The sequence below is a fragment of the Hyposmocoma kahamanoa genome, unplaced genomic scaffold (assembly GCF_003589595.1).
Source record: "Hyposmocoma kahamanoa isolate Upper Pololo Valley unplaced genomic scaffold, ASM358959v1 98233, whole genome shotgun sequence".
Classification (NCBI taxonomy): Eukaryota; Metazoa; Arthropoda; class Insecta; order Lepidoptera; family Cosmopterigidae; genus Hyposmocoma; species Hyposmocoma kahamanoa.
Genome location: NW_020655536.1, coordinates 1 through 18,684, shown reverse-complemented (window position 1 = coordinate 18,684; position 18,684 = coordinate 1). Strand labels below are relative to the sequence as shown.

Below are 18,684 nucleotides of genomic sequence, written 5' to 3'. Positions count from 1 at the left end.
GGCGCCTATTTTGCGTGTAAATATATAGTAAAATTATATATATATATATATATATATATATATACACACACGGTTGTATACGGTGGATATATATATATATATCCACCGTATACAAGCATATATATATATATATATATATTAAGATGTGTGAAAACACGATTCTTAAAAATTTTCACGATAGAAAAAAAAGCACAAACTTCCCTCGAAATTTTACAAGAAAACCGCTGTATTCAATAGGTACTTACTACATATACCAATAATTTTTGACATCAACTTAACTAAATAGAACACGTATACATAAAAACATAAATTGCCCAGCCGCTCGACCAAAGCAAAATGAACCGTATTAGTGCGGGAAAAAATTTAGTACCGATTCGTAAGACGGATTTATTCATTGCAGGTTTTGCCACTCACTGAACTGCTGGAGGAGCCGGTGGACCAGCCGCCGCGAAGACGAGATAGACGGGGAGATCCGGTGAGTATAGAACCAAAAAGAGTGGACAAAAATGTTAGCTTTGGAAAGGAGGAGACATGACATGAGATCGTCCGTCGGCAGGTCCGCGAGAAGGAGGACCGGCGCCGGCGCCGCTCGCGCTCGTGGGAGCGGCGCGCGCGCGCCCGACGGCACAACCGCGAGCCCGACCACGGCGACCGCCCCGACCGAGGCTACGACAAGAGGTACCGACGGCTTCTTACGACATTACGTCGCCGCACTTCTCAAACTCGTATCTTAAGGCACAATGAAACTGAAATGCATTGACTTCAATTATATGGACGTCGGGTCCGCGCTAAAAAGTGTCCGAACTTATAGGGCGTTAAAATCGTATACAGAGCGTCATTCACGCTCTAGTCTTCGTTTGTTCGACTGATAGCGAAGCAAGCAAAATTAGACAGTACTGCGATGACATTACAATTTAAATTCAACGTTTTAGCTTTTTCATATTCCTTTACATGTCACTACGTTTAAATAGGTTGACTTGGGACATTTTTTTCGTGGTTTTTGTATTAGACCCGTCGCCCATTTATTTGTAAGTCAATGCTGAAATGTAATAAATTCTTAAAGTAATGCATCGAAATTAACACCCTTGATAAGAAATTTGAAACAAATAGAAAGTTTTGTCATCCCCTGAATAATCACTCCTCTAAAAATCTAAATCTAACAACTTCCAAAATCTAAATGCACTTTCAAGGAAAAGGTAAATGCACTTGTTCTAGACTCTCAAAAAAAGGGTATTCCACAGCGCTTTTCTTAGGTAGCGAAAATTGCCTACATAACATTGTGTAATTTATAATTGGTTATATTATTAATATAGTTAAATTAAAACTAAAAAAATTTTTTTATTATTTAGTATGTTTGTTTTATCTTCCGTATTTTATTTAGTTTCGAAATTATTATTTGTTTAATTTATACAACATGAAAATAGGTGTCCGCTGGTTGGTTATCGTGTCCGCGGCATCCTCTATTTAGGTTATAGCTGAAAATCAGCGGTTTGCTCCTGAGTAAACACCGATGCTGAGCTATGGCCTTTTTGCACTGCTACAGCACACATACATAACTGAGTGTTTGGCAGTGCTGCGACTCTGCTGGTTTTTTTTTCTTTCTTTTTATTGTATTACATATTTTTCTGTTATTTATGTGTGTCTGTAGATCCAGATAAACGTTTTATCTATCTATCTTTATAAGATACGTGTTTGAGAAAGTAAAGCATCAATTAGTTTTGATTATAGTGACCCTCCCTACAAACCCTTAGGGTATACGAGAATAGCACTATAACCTGCACAGGAACCTTCTACGTTCAGGTTCTGACTCCACATACGGTATACAGGGTTGTCACAGACCGTTGCCACCGACTTCATCAAGAGGCTAGTGCCTCGGGTGAGCCGTCCTGGGTGCACGTACAGTAACCTCCCTATTTTACCGGAACTGTAGGCACGCTCATATCCCGTTGCGCATTGCACAACTAACGATTGCCACCGCTAAGCAGTTGACTAAAGTCCACTAGTTTTCTTCCACACCTCACTTCCCGACGACGAAAAACGACATCTCTCCAGGTCCCAATAATCTAAGCAGGCCCATAGTCTCTCCGGAAAGCCCTATCTCTCGGGTCGGTAGATAGTGTCACAACAATTCCCATCTTACCTGTTTCTGTCGCCAAACGAGAATGTGAGCGTTACTGTGTTCCGGTTTAGAAGGGTAAGGGTGCTGGTGAAATTACTTGAGACAAATCAACTTTTATCTCAGGGTGACGGACGCAGTGACAATTCCCTTCAGGTCGTTGCGATTTAAAGCTCTTGAGTGGCACTGAAAGTGTTGAGTAACCAAGTCGCTTACCACTAAGTAAATTTTACAGTAAAGATTTGTTTTTTTTTTATACCAAGTGACGGGAAAACAAGTCGTGCGTCTGTTGGTGAGCGACACATCTGAAAGGCACTGCAACCACACCCGTTACGTTAACATTAATTGACAAGTCCCATGTGCCCGTAATTTCACCAGCGCCCTTACCCTTTCAAAACTGTAACGCAATAATGCCCACATTACTACTTGGCGGCAGAAATAGGTAAGATAGCAGTTCCCTGGACGAACTCTTTCACAGTGAGCTTTACTGCAGGTTAAGCCAGAGTAAACTTTGTATATGAAGCTGATTTTTTATTCGCAGAAGACCAGTATCGAGATCACCGTCACCGCGCGGTCGCTACCGCAACAGGAGTCCACCGCCTGCGCTTGTCGAACGACCAGCTAGCAGATCTCGGTGAGTTTCTATCTAAAGTCTGTTCCAATCCAGAAAGGTAAACAAACCGGTTTGGCTAAAATTCTAAAGCAACCACTCAAGAAATGGAATAATTAACACTTTCACGTATATTTTGGAGATTTCGACTTAACTCATCACTTTTCCCAGCAATATTCATTTGAATAACATGATATGTTCTTTGAAAAATGTTAGTTCAAAAATGAGGTTAGTAATCAAATATAGACTTGTGAATAGTGTATGGTTGCATAGGGCTGTACGGGAATAACTCATTCGGTTCATTCAATTATAGTTTTTGTAATCGATTAGTAAAATCGAAAATTTTATCACAATCGAAAGAGGATTTTGAAAGAGCATTTAAAATTAGATTTCGGAAATTTTAAATTTGCTTTTGTGTGTTATGTAAGAAAAAAACTGTAATCTCATGTATGAAATATCATCACATATTTTTTATAGTAATCAGCAGTGAAATGGCGTAACCCATTGTATTATATAAAACCCAGTTATTTCAACTGATTCAATTAAACAAATCAATTCATTCAATTAATTAATCGATTTCTAGTTGGCAGTATTGTTGGTCATCACTAAACTGTCTATGGTCGGGTCAATAATCTGTTTGTTTACTTTTATGGTACAATGAATTGGAACAGACTATATGTATATATCTTCTTTCTTCTTATATAAGACCTAGGCTCCTGTCGATGTAGTAATCACCAACCATCTCTGTTAAGTGCCCTAACTTTGATTTTGTTATACAACACGACATTATTTTTTTCCCTTATCTGATCTAAATAACTGCCTTTCTGTTCTATGGTCTCTCCTATGATGTTTCTACGAAAACTGTCGTATCCATACTCTCTAGCCAAATTCGATGTTGTAACGTGTTGAAGCAACGTGATATCTTTAAAGTACGGGCACGCTATGATGGCCGTTTTGACGTTCGTCAAATAATTTATGGAATGTATAATTTTAGGACACAACTCGGCATTTATTTTTCTAAAATTTAAAAAAATTTAATCTGATAAGACTATCACTTATGGGATCGCTGCCCAGCACAACTTTTACCTCCGGCAAACTCGCGTCAAAGCTCAATGCAAAACAAAGCAGTTTCGAATTGACGATATATTAAGTAAACAATTTTATTTTCGTTTTTTTTTTTTTTCGTTTTGTGGAAACTTTTTAATCAGCTACCCTTTGCAATACTAATTATAAATTCTATTATAATTTAATTATTAAGTCACTTTTGTTTGCACCATGAACGAATAAAGACACTTTTTTTATTATTTTATCTTATTGGAAGATCAATGGCTATCTTACAGAGTAAAAACTGAAATAAAAATGGAGAGCTAATTATAGGTCCTCACCGATAGACACATTCAAGATAATGAGCATTAAATTCTAACTATATAACTACTAACTATACTGTATAGGTAATGTCATTTTCGCAACACTTAGTAAATACCTACTCGCCAAATAACAAACTACTTAAGACGCTCCACCGATGCAACACTACTGTTAAAAAGGTCAATATCAACATGCTGGACAATACATTGAAGCTATTACTCGCACATAAGAGATATGCATTCATATTGTCATATTGCATAAGGCCAGAGGTACGCACAAAAGTGAATTAAACCTAAGGGACTTTGTAGGGGCTCGAATAGAAATCTTGGACATGAGTTCCGGGAAGTCCACGCCACCAGAAGCAATTTTTCGCAAAAATACTAGAGATGCGCCGAGTACTCGTTTGCTACTCTGTGTACTCGGTCGTTTTTTTACTACTCGTACTCGGCCGAATAACTCGGTTCATGAGAAGAGTACTCGGTTAAAATAAGCATTACAGCTATAGATGTAATAAAATGAAAACAACAATAATATATATAAAATAATCAAAAGAGATTTATTACTACAAATTCTAGACAATTGTGTCAATTTGTGGCAATTTAGTAATTTAAAAAGAAAGTTAACATTATTAATATTTAAAATTTAACAAAGGGAAGTTATGATGTAAGAATACTTTCTGCGCGTTCAGGTAATAGTCTGTACATTTTTTCTTCATACACATTACCCGCTTCGGAAAATAACCGCTCGCTATACACAGTGCTTGCAGCATGTGCACATAAAAAAATACGTGCTAACTGTGCCAGTTCTTGTTTTATGCCCTGCCCACCATTGGAAAGGACTCTGCTCTCGCGACATTAAACTTTCATTGACATGTCGGTCTAATTCTAGAGCAATGGGACTTTTCAGACTTTTTGAGATCATCGCGTTCCGGTTGTAATGAATTGAATTGAATTGAATGTTAAACCGAGTAATATTCGGTACTCGGTTACTCGGTAAAACTTGTACTCGGCGCATGTCTAAAAAATACTATCCAAGAATGTTCCTGTTTCACTATACGCCGCTAACCAGATGTCATCCCAACTATCTTACAGCACAATCTACACGAGAATGTAGAATAAATGTCAACAAACAAAGACATATCATTTTTAGAGTTTTCACCTCCAATTGTTTTTCAGTTTTTTAAAGAAACAAAAAGCAAAATAAAAGCCGAGATGACCAAAAAATTATCTTCCGTAGTGTTCATTGCAGGCATCGAGTATATAACCAGAAATAGAGACGAAATGTCATTTAATTTGTTTCAAAACTGTTCTGCCAAATCATTACGGTGATAATTGTGCTCCGATTGGCCAGTAACAATTGACGGGTGTCGTCAAACAACGTCAAAAATCTACCAGTTTAACTTGAGCTTTGCTCTAATGGACGAAAATTTGAAATATGATTCCATTTCTTTTGTAATTAGAAGTTTTGCTGTTTTTCCCACACCAATGAATGGAACAACCCCCCATTGTTAGAGATATTACCTTTATTACAATAAAAACAATATTTTTGGAATATACGGGGACGTATACACAAGTCAGTTGTTGGCGCTGTACTATTTCAGCGTTCTAATTTCATATTTCATATTTCATATTTCAGCGTTCTAATTTGTGGTTTCAGCACAAACAAAAGGTTATATTCAAACGTGACATAAGGCCCATTTGCCTGAACAGTTGCCAGGGATGGATGGCCCTTATTTCGTCTATTTCTGGTTATATACTCGATGGGCTTACACTAACCGTAACAAAATTCATGTTATTTTAATAATTATCCCACAGATCAAGATCACCGATACCAATTCGGGATCGAGACCACGAGCGGGACAGACTGCGCCCTCCCCGCGAGTTAGAAAGAGACAGAATGAGCCGCGATAGAGAACACCGGGAACGCTTGTCTCGCTCTAGGGACAGAGAACGGTATGGTATTTATTTTTTTAATGAAAGACACCATCCACTTAACATAAATCAATGTTAGAAAATTATACACATTATTTTCACTATACACAACCAAGTCGCTACAGTACAAAGTTGTAAAATTACAGCAATATTTATTTATAAGGGATGTAAAAATCAAAAAAATTGCTAGCACATACTACTAAATTGCTTGTTTTTTTTTTCTATGAAGTATGTTTATGTCATTGTATCTGGTCACACACAAGTCATTGCCTGACTGCATGAGTACCATTATTAGTAACTATGTTACAAGGACATACTATATTTAGTCTCTTTCTAATTGTATAGGAAATAAACTTTGACGATAAATAAATATACTTCATTGTACGAATTTCAGAATTATCGCATTTTTTTGTTTTGGGAAAACAATTTAGTTATAAGCAGGAACGATAGATGTTATCGTTCAAGGCGTTTCAGCGCGTGTAAAATTTTGAAGTTAACAATATGGATTATAAAAAAATCCTCAAGAGTTCTACAAGGGCCCTTATTAGTGCCAATAACTTTCATGATTCATAGAATAGTCTCGACTACTAAAAATATTGTTTGTCCTGTTACAGATCACGCGATAGGTCCCGGGACAGATCTTTGTCTCCGCATAACGACTCGAGACCTGAACATAACGATAGCTATAACAAACGAAGATGTCGCGATTTTGATGGTGAGTACAGCAAATCTATCAATAATCTGTTCTAATCCATTTTAAACGAAATGTAACGAAAACGGTTTGGTTGAATTTCTAAAGCTATCGCTCATTAAATGGAATAAGTAACACTTTCACATGTATTTCAAAGACTGTCTTTTTTTTTTATTTTAATATCAAGTGATATATGAGGCGCACTGGCACTGCGTTCGTCACCCTGAGACATAAGTTGGCAAGTCCCATGTGCCTGTAATCATCACCACCAGCACCTTTACCCTTCAGAACCGGAACACAATAATGCTAACATTACTGCTTGGCGGCAGAAATAGATAAGGTGGCAGTACTTCCCTGGACGAACTCTTTCACAAGATGCTCTACTGCTACTAAATGTCTCATGTTGATATCTCATCGCTTTTTCCAACAATATTCATTTGAATAACATGAATTGTAAACTTTCTGTCTTAAAAAGACGACTACAGGAAAAGTATGATTGTTTCAAGATGAAAAAAGAAATTTCTTTTTGTTACAGAGAAAGGTTACTGTATGCGTGGCGACCTCTGCCAGTGGGACCATGGTACTGACCCGGTTGTGTTAGAAGACGACGCCCTTACAAGGGTTCTTACTATTCCACCACCAGTACCTGGTAGGTATTATACCCATCGTTGGTACGGTTTTAAGTCAAATTCAAGTACTTTATTTCGGATTATTCATCCATATTGGTTAGTATAACAAAGAGAAAAAAACTTACTAATGTTAGTAATTACAACTTATAAATATGTACTGGGTTTCGTGTATGCATGAAGTTTGGTCCAGTGTTCAACAAATGAACCATGGACCCTGCCAGCAATAATACTAACGATGCCGTTACCGCTGCCACGCATTCTGCGCATCAAAGGTGCCGCTCTCTTTCTCATGATGCCGGCAAATCCATCTACATGAGCGTCTGTGGACAACAGCATCCTGAATACCGACTGTAAAAGCTTACTGCCCGTCGAGTATATAACCAGAAATAGACACGAAATGTCATTTCATTTGTTTGAAAACTGTTCTGCCATATCATTACTGTGACAACTGCGCTCCGATTGGCCAGCCCGAATTCCAAACAACTGACGGGTGTCGTCAATTGTTTCACTTCAATCGACCAGTTAACTTGAGCTTTGCTATGATGGACTGAAATTGCAAAATTACATATTTAATATTTAATTACCAATGAAATTTGATTGTTTGTTTTTAACCGACTTCAAAAAAGGAGGAGGTTCTCAATTCGTCTGTATGTTCTTTTCTTTTTTCTTTTTTTTTTTCTTTTTTTTTTATGTAACGCGATAACTCCGGTATTTTCAGTCCGGTTTACTAAAAAAACCGACTTCAAAAGTACGTGTAGTTGTGTCTTTTTGTTTTGAAGAAAATCATCCACCTCAAATGATGGCTGTTCACGCATGAAGATTCATTTTTATAAATAGCGCCTAACTTTAATTTAGGAGCAATTACTTTTAGCAATTATTTAGTTGATTTTGCTATTTCTCCAATTCAAAGCGTTTTTCTCTCGATATACTTTAAGTAGTGTCATAGTGAGAACCTATTTTTATTATTCCAGTGTCAAGTCCTGTATAGTGGCGAACTAAAGGATATTTCAATAAAACTAAGCAAATAGACGTAATTCCACGTACTTTTGAGGTCGGTTTTTTTAGTACTCTGTACTGAGATTATGTAATTAGATGTTTTGCTGTTTTTCCCCACAACACCGAATGGAACAGCAATCCATTGTTAGAGATATTGTCTTTATTACAATAAATACAGAATATTTTTGGAATATATGGAGAAGTACACACAGGTCAGTTGTTGGCCTGTCTTTATTTCAGTGCAAACGAGAGTTGCTATTTATAAGTGATGTATCACTGATGAGTTACCACGAATATATGGCCCTTATTTCGTCTCTATTTGTGGTTATAAACTCGGATGTTACTGCCAGACCTTTACGCCTGTAGCCTATAGATCAACTACACACGGAAAGCTCTCAGCTGTCTAAGCGTCGTGTACAATAATATATCAACTGTTAACTGGCAACCGGTACTATCTCAATTTAGACAAGTTTACACGATGAAGAAAAAAATCGTTTCTGTCATTTATATAGCATCTGGTTTATTAACTAAAAATACGTAGCGTATGGGTAATAAAAGTTTTTTTTTTAATTTTTTTTTTCGTCTATTTCTGGTTATATACTCGATGGGCAGTAAGCTTTAAATAGCGATAGCTTTACGCCGTCCTGCAGATGACTTACGCCATACCATACATTTTCCTTCGGGGTAATCTCGTCGATGTTAGTCGCACCAAGCGTTTGCCGTCCACATTTATATGGCGAATGGCAAAGGAGTGGAATTCCCTGCCTGTAGACTTGTTTCCCGAACGCTATAACTTGGACCTTTTCAAGGCGAGAGTGAATAGACATTATTTAGGTGTGCATACTACACTGTCGACCTCATCGTCGCTTTCCATCATGGGAGATGGTGGTCAAATGCGCTCTTATTTACTTATATATAATAAAATGCCCGAAAATCTAACGACACAACAACGACGTAACACTCGCCTGATGTTCGGAGATAAGTTTCAAATCGTTGTGGAGTCGAAGCTATAAAATCTCGACCATCGCAGCAAAGCAAAAACTGCTGCCAGAAAACTAGGCATACTTTACAAGGTCAGGCGGTACTTCACACCTGAACAGTTTTTAAATCCGTTTAAAGCACAAGTTCGATCGTGTATGGAGTACTGCTGTCATCTTTGGGACGGCTCTGCCCATTACCAGTTGGCTGCCTTAGACTCGGTGGAGCGAAAAGCAAAGAAACTTATTAACAACAATTATCTTGTGGAGTCGAAGCTACAAAATCTCGACCATCGCAGAAAAGTAGCCTGCTTGTCGGTTTTCTATCGGATACATTTCGGGGAGTGTGCGCAGGAACTATTTAAGGCTAGAGTGCATACGCATTTTTTTTGGCAAACGCGTGCCATCGTCGGTCACATCGTCGCTTAACATCAGATGAGATTGTGGCCAAAGGTGTGTCTGTTGTATATTTAAAAAAATCAGAATTTAATGATGATTACTTGTAAGTAATTCCAATTATAGAGTACAATCCGCTGGCGCCGGACATCTGGTGCGGCCCAGCGCCGTTCCCGCCGTTCGCGCACCCGCACCCGCACCCACACCACCCGCACCAGCCGCACCCGCCGAGGGAGCTCATCCCCATTCCCAGGTAATGTCGTCTTGCACGTAGTGTTTGCAATCCAATTAATAAAAAATCCAACAAATTGGAATCATTTCGAATATTCACAAAAAAAAATTGAATCCAATTCGAAAAATGTCGAACAAAATTTAATCCCGGTCGTAAAGTAAAAATCAATTTGCATCCAAGTCAAAACATGATGAAAAATTTGAATCCAAGTCATAAAACGACGAAAAATTTGAATCCAATTCATAAAATGTCTTCTAGGTGTTTCTTTTTTTTAAATATAATATCAAGTGACGGCACGAGCAAGTCGTCGATGGTAAGCTACACGCTTGTCCATAACATTTGCAGTGCCACTCAGAGTTTTAAATAGCAAGGTTCTGAGGGGCACTGCCACTGCCACACACTTACCATTCTAAACCGGAACGTAGTAATGCTAACATTATTGCTTGGCGGCTGAAGTAGGTAAGGTGGCAGTACTTCTCTGGACGAACTCTTTCACAAGGAGCTCTACTGCTGTTTGTGAGTGTCGTCTGTTTATAGAGGCATTTTACGTTATACTAATAGAAACACGAATGTTGTAGAGTCCGCCACGACGTGCCCCCTGCGGGAGGCCCACTGATGGCCCTGCCGCCGCGACACCCGCCGCCGCCGAAGAAGAACTTCGACTACAACCGATTGGGTAAGTACATCTATTTGCATGGCAAACTATCAGAAACTTTATTTCATTATACCTGAAAACTGGCGCAATAGCGGCCATAGAACAGGACAGCGGCTGGAGAGGCCAGGATAAAAAATTATATTCAGCTGTAAATAAAACGCCAGCAGTATCGTTTCGATTAGATTTCTATTACTGTTAAAATCCTATAACTAATACGTAATAAACACAATTGGGTCTGTATATAATTTACGGCGTTTGTACTTAAGTTTTATGGAATGTGTGAATGTTTAATCACCGTGATGTTAAATTATTTTTTGTGAAAGTACTCCATTAGTTTGTTATAATTATTAATACAAAAATGGAATAATTATAAAAAAATACTTGTATCCGGATTCGAACCAACGTCTAGCAAACCGTGCCGAACGCTATACCAACTATGCAAGAAATAATTTCTCACAGATACGCTACGGCTAAAAAGTCGTTGAAAATCAACGACGAAGATCCGACAAACAAGCACATAGAAAAATTCGTAAGGTCCGCTGGTTCGTTCCGTGGCTTAGTTGGTATAGCGTCTGGCACGGTATACTAGAAGACGTCGGTTAGAATCCGGCGGACAATTCAATACAAATTTAACTGTAATATTGTGCACCAGGTGCCGCGCGCCCTCCTCCCCTACCCCCCAGTGCGGCGAACTGCTCGCTGGAGGTGAAGAAGGTGCCTCGCGGCCTCAACGACATCACGCATCTCAACAACCATTTTAGCAAGTTCGGCAAGATTGTGAATATACAGGTTGGTGGAACATAAGTTTTCTACAGTAGAACTTCTTTTCTTGTTTCGGATGTCTTTGGTCCGATTTTCCACTTGGTGCAGGCCGGACGCCAAATGGTACATTATATACATCGAGCATATTTTTTTATTTTTTTTTTTATACATGACAGGCAAATGACTCCACTCCACCTGATGTTGCATATAACCAGAAATAGTGACGAAGTAAGGGCCATCCATCCCTGGCAACTCATCAGGCAAATGGGACTTATATCACTTTTAAATATCAACTCTCGTTTGCGCTGAAATCACAAATTAGAAGGCTGAAATAGTACAGCGCCAACAACCGACCTGCGGTGTATGTCTCCGTATATTCCAAAAATATTCTGTATTTATTGTAATAAATATAATATTTCTAACTGTGGGGGGCTGTTCCATTCGGTGGTGTGGGAAAACAGCAAAACATCTAATTACAAATCAAACGGAATTACACTTCATCGGTAATTAAATATACATATTTTTCAATTTACGTCTATTATGGCAAAGCTCAAGTTCTAATACACTGGCTGGCCTTTCAGAGCGGAACAACTGAAACATTTTCTCTTGAAAGCTTTTTCGAAATGGTGCGTTCGCTCTTTCTACAAAACATTAACGAAATAACCCTGTATAAGTTTCTTTCTATTGGGTTCCCAGGTTTTTTAAAATATCTTTTGAAGTAAAACCCTTCTTTTTTTATGAAATTTGGTGTCTTCACAAGTTCCCGGTGTTATTAATTATCGTTATTTCGCCAACAGGTCTGCTACGAAGGTGATCCAGAAGCAGCACTAATAACCTTCTCTTCGCCCACCGAAGCCAATGTCGCCTACAAGAGTACAGAAGCAGTGCTAAACAATAGATTTATTAAGGTCTTCTGGCATAATCCTGATGTAAGTTCTTTTAAACACATGTGCTATATCAGCTAGAAACAAGATTTCAAAAATTCCAAAATGAATATATATATGCAATCTAATATTAGGACTGCGAAAGTAACTCGTGTCTGTTAAGTTTTCACGCCTAAACCGTTGAACCAAATTTTTATACCAAAATTATTTTTGGTATTTTTCATTTTTATTTTATAATATCAAGTGACGGGACAAACAAGTCGTGCGCCTGATGGTAAGCTACACGTTTGTCCATAATAGTTGCAGTGCCACTCAAAGCTTTAAATTGCAAAGATCTGAGAGGCACTGCCACTGCGCCCGTCACCCTGAGACATAAGTTGACAAGTCCCATGTGCCCGTAATTTTACCAGCACCCTTACCCTTTCAAACCAGGCCGCAGTAATGCTCACATTACTGCTTGGCGGCAGAAATAGGTAAGGTGGCAGTACTTCCCTGGACGAACTCTTTCACAAGGAGATCTACTGCTGCTCATGTTACGACGGCGGCGTTCTAATGATTACTAATTTCGTTATTGTATTCTTTATTCTTATTTAGATTTTTTTATTTAGATTATTGGTAATCTAGAGTATGAAATTCAATTTTTAGTTATACACATTTTAGTAACAACATTTTTGACAAAATTTTACCTTCTTTCACAATCTATAGTTGAAATTGTCGACAAGAACTACATGACTATTTTAAATTTTACGAAAACTGGCAACCCTGTAAATGTCATTTTCCCCCATCTTCAATTTTACTCTGTCTTCTAAAAAGACAGACTATAGGACCTAAATCATAAGTCTAATTTTATTTGTTATATGGCATGCACTATAATGCTTGCCATCGTAGTGAAATGATTCGGCGTAATGTACTTGCCGATTGATGCGTCAGCGCATCGAGTATATAACCAGAAATAGAGACGAAACGTCATTTAGTTTGTCTGAAAACTATTTCGTCAAATCGTTACGGTGACAACAACTGCGCTCCGATTGGCCAGCCCGAATTCGAAACAATTGACCCTCAATTGTTTCATTTGAAATCGACCAGTTTAACTTGACCTTTGCTATAATGGACGAAAATAGAAAAATTACATATTTAATTACCGTTGAAAAGTGATTCGTTTGTTTTGTAATTAGATATTTTCTGTTATTCCCACACCACCAAATGAAACAGCCCCCCATAGTTAGAGATATTATCTTTATTACAACAAATACAGAATATTTTTGGAATATACGGAGAAGTACACAAGGTCAGTTGTTGGCGCTGTACTATTTCAACCTTCTAATTTGTGATTTCTGCCCAAACTAGAATTGATATTTAAAAGTTATATAAGTCCCATTTTCCTGATGAGTTGCCAGGGATGGTGGCCCTTATTTCGTCTCTATTTCTGCTTATATACTCAATGCGTCAGGGTGTACCAGACGTACTAGAAAGGAATGGTACGTCGTGTGGGGAGGCTTCTTTCGTGTTCTACAATGTTCCATCTTGTCTTTAAAAGTAATATATTTAAAAATATTTATTACAGAATAAACAAGAAAACGTGGCGCCTTCCGGCCAACAAAACAAGCCCGCTGATAGACAAAACAACCAGCATCCAATGTCACACAACAAAGTGTTGATCAATAGAGACAACATCAAGGCAACTGCAGACATCAAACAACAGCAAGCCGATAAGGTACGTTGGGTAATAGGAATGCACGATTTTTTGCTTTGAATCGATCATATGCCTCTGAATTGATCCACAGATCGGATTACACGCTCTTGAATTGATCTCATAAAAATCGATTCAAAGGCTTCAGTCGGTTACGACTAGTATTGGGTCATGGAAAAATCCATTCCATTTTCCCAGAAAATAAGTATTTTTCCGGATGTTTTTCCAATATATTTGCTTTAATTTTCCATATTTGACGTTGACATTTGTCAAAAGTTGAAATTACTGAACGAAAACGATGGAGCCAACAACAAGTTGTAGTGGCGTGGTTGTTGGAGGTTTTTTCGCTAGTGTCAAATCATTTTAAATCTCGTTTTTCTCTTAAGTGACGTTTGTATAGCTAACTTTATTTTACAATTCACGCTAAATGAAATTTCAAAAAATATTTCTAGTGGTCAAAGTCAAGTCAAATAATCATTATTCGTAGGTAAAATTTTTACACTTGACGTCATTTTTAAGCTACTTCTCGTTCACTACGCTGACCTCCCAGAGAAGAACGAGCAAGAAACTCTAGGGATTGTTCTTTTCAAATAAACTTAAAAGTTATAGAATATATTTTGAATCATATTTGTGTGGAATTTAAAGTCCGTTTTTAGTGAAGATGGAAAAATTTGACAATTCGTTGCGCAAAAGTGTTGCCCGTTCTCAAGTAGCTAGTGATTGCAGTCGATAAATATGAATGAATGAATGAATGAATTATCGACTGAATATTGGTTACGCTTACGCAATGATTGTCCGAACTTGTTAAATTTGAATCATCATCGGCCCATTATTCGTGCCACTGCTGGGCTACTATTGCTTTTATTTTTTTTATTATAAATTAACATTGAAAAACGTAAAAAACTGTATAATAAAAATATACGTCACCTTTACTTATGCTGGTAATTGGTATATGCGAGTCGTTATTATATTACTTATTATAGACAAAAGTAGCTACTAAAATTTAAACAAATAAATAAAATGCCGCACGGGCACAGCGGGCCGGCTGAATTTGCCGCATTCGACTACCATTCTGAGGCTTGTTCGGATGTGCTCACTTGCGCTCGCGCTTATTACGTTTCTTTTGTTAGTTCACGTTATTGTTTTCTGTTATCGTGTTAAGTTTTTGTTAAGTTTTTTTTTGTTACTGTATTTGTTGCGTATTGCATCTCAATATGGACAACCCAGGACCATCTACTTCTTCGGGCATTTTATCGCCTCGAAAGAAAAGACAACGTATTGCTCTCAGTACTACTGAGAAGATGATGACGGAGAATGTATATAAATACATTGTTCAGGAAGAAAACAAGGGTTGCGATCCAAAACTTTTAGAAGCTGCTAGTAAAACAGAATGTGCTAAAAAAACGGCTGACATTCTGGGCATTTCAAAATCAACTGTTTATAGAGTTCTAAAAGAAAAATGCGAAAATATGAACTTTCAGCCCCCTAAACCGAAAGGCAGGCGAAAAAGCTACATAGAAAAATTCGATGAATTCCATTTGGAGGCCATAAGACGCAAGGTTCATCAATTCTTTTTCCGAAACGAAGGTCCAACTATTGCCAAGGTAATCATTCGCAAATCAATATTCACTTTGGTAGATTATTTAAATAACTTGCTGTAGTTGTTTAGGTGCAGAAATCTTGGCGTACGACGTGTTTGTCAATTAAAGCTATCATTACAGTCAAATTGCGTAATTCGCACCAGAGATGGGCCAGCACTCGGGTTTTTCGGAGTTAGTTTGGGCACAGGTAAAGGGGCACGTCGCAAGAAATTACAAAACTTTTAAAATGAATGAAGTTAAAATATTGCTTGGAGAAGGGATAACTAATGTAACGCCACAAAAGTGGAAAAATTGTGTAGACCACGTTATCAACGATGTCGAAACGAAAATGCGCCAACTCGACCATTTAATTGACGACGTATGTGATACATTTATTATACATGTATCGGATTCCGACGATACCATTACCTCGTCTAACACAGAAGAGGACTAATTTAATTTCGAATTAAAAAAAATGTATATGAAACACGTATACACGTAACATTTGTTTCGTAATTTGTGAATCCGCCCAGTGTGCATTATACATATTTAATTTTAAGTCAACGTTTGAATTGTAGATTTTATAAGTACATTTGAATTGTAAAATTTATAAGTACATTTGAATTGTTAACTTTTGTAAGTTCATCACATCTATTAAAAATCAAAAAGGGAAATTTTGTGGTTTTTCATTTTAATTCAGTATAGATAATCAAATCCAACTATCATTATTAAAAATGTATATGAATAAAAACGAGTTCAGGTGGTATTGTACATAGTCTACAATAGGGCAATAATTTGAACGTGCGTCTGTAGATACTTTACGAATTGATTTTGATACTCGCGGGCCAAACGTCAAAATAAGAGTAAAGACGGCGATAACGTAATTACTAATCATTAGAATGTTATAAGTCTCACAATTCATACATTTTTTGGAAACTATTATCATCTTTCCAACCTATCGATAAATCTATCGACAATAGCTACATGACTATTTAAAATTTTACGAAAACTGGCAACCCTGCAAATGTCAAATTTTTCCATCTTCAATAAAAACGGACTATAGACTCTTGTTGTCTTTCCATACTTCTTTATCTAAAACATACTATTTAATTTTGTAATATGACTTTTCAATTAAAATACTTTCAATGTAAGTTTTAAACTTAGGACATGATAATCTTAATATATACTCCGGAATCGTATTGTAAAAACGTATACAGTTCCTCATAAAATAATCGTTTACCTTAGTTAAACGAAATCGTGGTACCATGAGTTTGGACTTAGTTCTAAGGTTAATATTATGAATATCTTCTTTCTTAATGAAATTATGTATATTTTTCATATTTTAGTAGAACATAATATGAACCTTTCAAATTATATTTTTCCAATTTTTCCACATTTTTGGGAATTTTTCTAGGCTGATATTTGACTAGGCAGTGACGCTGGTTTTCAGTGGAACCTAAAGCTGAGTAATAATAATAAATAAACTAAAATAAATTACGTAAATGTTAATGTAAATATATGTATGTAAAATGCAGTTAAAAGAAACCCCCAACGGCCAAGAACCAAAGAAGGAGACACCCAAACCAGTTGAGAAGAGCAAACAGGTTATGGAGATGCATAAACGCGCTCAAGCACTACTCGAAAAGCAACTGCAGCAACAAGTTTTACTTATACAGAAACTGGAGTCAGGTAAGTCAATTTCTTTTTATAACATAGAAGGTCGAGTTCTTAGGTTTTCACGATCGTTACACATAGGAAATGAAACTATTTTTTTCCGGATTTAAACCATGTTCCCATGGTCACGGTTGGCCATGGGACCTGTAAAGGATCCGAAACGTTGGTTTGTTTGAAAAACAAATATACGCGATTTAAATCCGAAAAAATAGTTGCATTTCCTAAATATAGAAGGTTTTTATTTAGAGGCTATGGGTAATTAATAAACTCGGGCGTTACTTTGCGGAAGTCCATGTTAATAAAAATGGAAGTAAATTAATTTGCTACTCCGCGAACCCAGTGAAGGTTAAATCGTGCAAAATAGCTGCGCTTGTGTTGAATATTTTTCCATGCAGTTAATTATGCCACCCTCCCTCTGCATAAAATTAATTAAATAAATAAAGTAGTTGCGCTTGTGTTATTAATATGCTATATTATAGAGTAGGAAATTAACTGACTTCCATTTTTGTTAGGGAGTATTTTATACGTGCAGACGACGCGTGAACTCAGTAATCAGTAATCAGTAATCGTTTATTGCATAGTCACATGTTAATAATATTAAAATTACAGTACATGTGACCCTGTAAGGGTGTTTGCAAAGAGAGTGGCGCTATACACATTTTAAAAATAAGATAAAAATTATTACACAGTACTATTTCCTAATTGATACCACGCATACAAAATGGTGTCTAGTAGGACTATATAATTTACACATTATGTTTCAACTCTATACTAATTGATATAATTTTAAAACTAAATACTTATTGAAATAATTTATACATTTATACACAGAAACATACAATTATAATTTTCTATTATTATTTCATATTAAATTATTTAAAAAAGGTCATCAAAAGTATAATTAAAGTATTCTGTTATATTGTAATAACTCCTATCAATTAAGAGAGTTTTTAATTGTCTTTCAAAAGCCTTGGAATCCTGAGTACATTTTATGCTGTTCGGGAGATGGTTATATATTTTTATTAACATTGAGTGGGGTAATTCACGCAGTAATCGCGTGTCATCTACGTGTATACGCGCCACAAACGCGCTGTAGCCGCGCGAATGTATGGTACATTTTGAGAAAAGATAGTTTTAATATTAGTTTTGTTTGTTAGTTTTAGTTACATTTTGAAATGACGCCAACTACATAAAATTCTATGTGTAAACTCTAGTGAGGTATATAAGCTTCTTGCTCATTTGGATCGAGTGACTACAGCGCGTCTGCAGCGCCGTAGAAAACCTTCTTTTTTGAAGTCTATTAAAAGCGTATGAAATAAATCGGTTTTTTTTCATATTTCGTCGCTTTACTTCCTCAAACTCTTATCTTAAAGCACAAAGTTACTGAAATGCAAAAAATTGATTGTATATAAAAATTTTGCAGGTTGATGGCACATCACATTTCCTTCATATTTACCATTGACTTACAATTATATGGACGTCGGGTCCGCGCTAAA

General features: G+C 36.8%; 1 protein-coding gene across 1 annotated transcript; it reads left to right on the top strand.

Annotated features, from left to right (window-relative positions):
* Window positions 1–367: 367 nt before the first annotated feature.
* Window positions 368–17,203, top strand: LOC113238781 (zinc finger protein swm-like; the record flags this gene model as incomplete). The annotated part of the gene is made up of 12 exons (XM_026475613.1): window positions 368–475; window positions 557–678; window positions 2,658–2,750; window positions 5,906–6,043; window positions 6,637–6,737; window positions 7,249–7,362; window positions 9,838–9,964; window positions 10,522–10,619; window positions 11,251–11,387; window positions 12,158–12,289; window positions 13,809–13,958; window positions 17,050–17,203. Coding segments are annotated over 12 exons (1,474 nt in total), but the record flags the coding sequence as incomplete, so codon positions are not given.
* Between the last annotated feature and the right edge of the window lie 1,481 nt (window positions 17,204–18,684).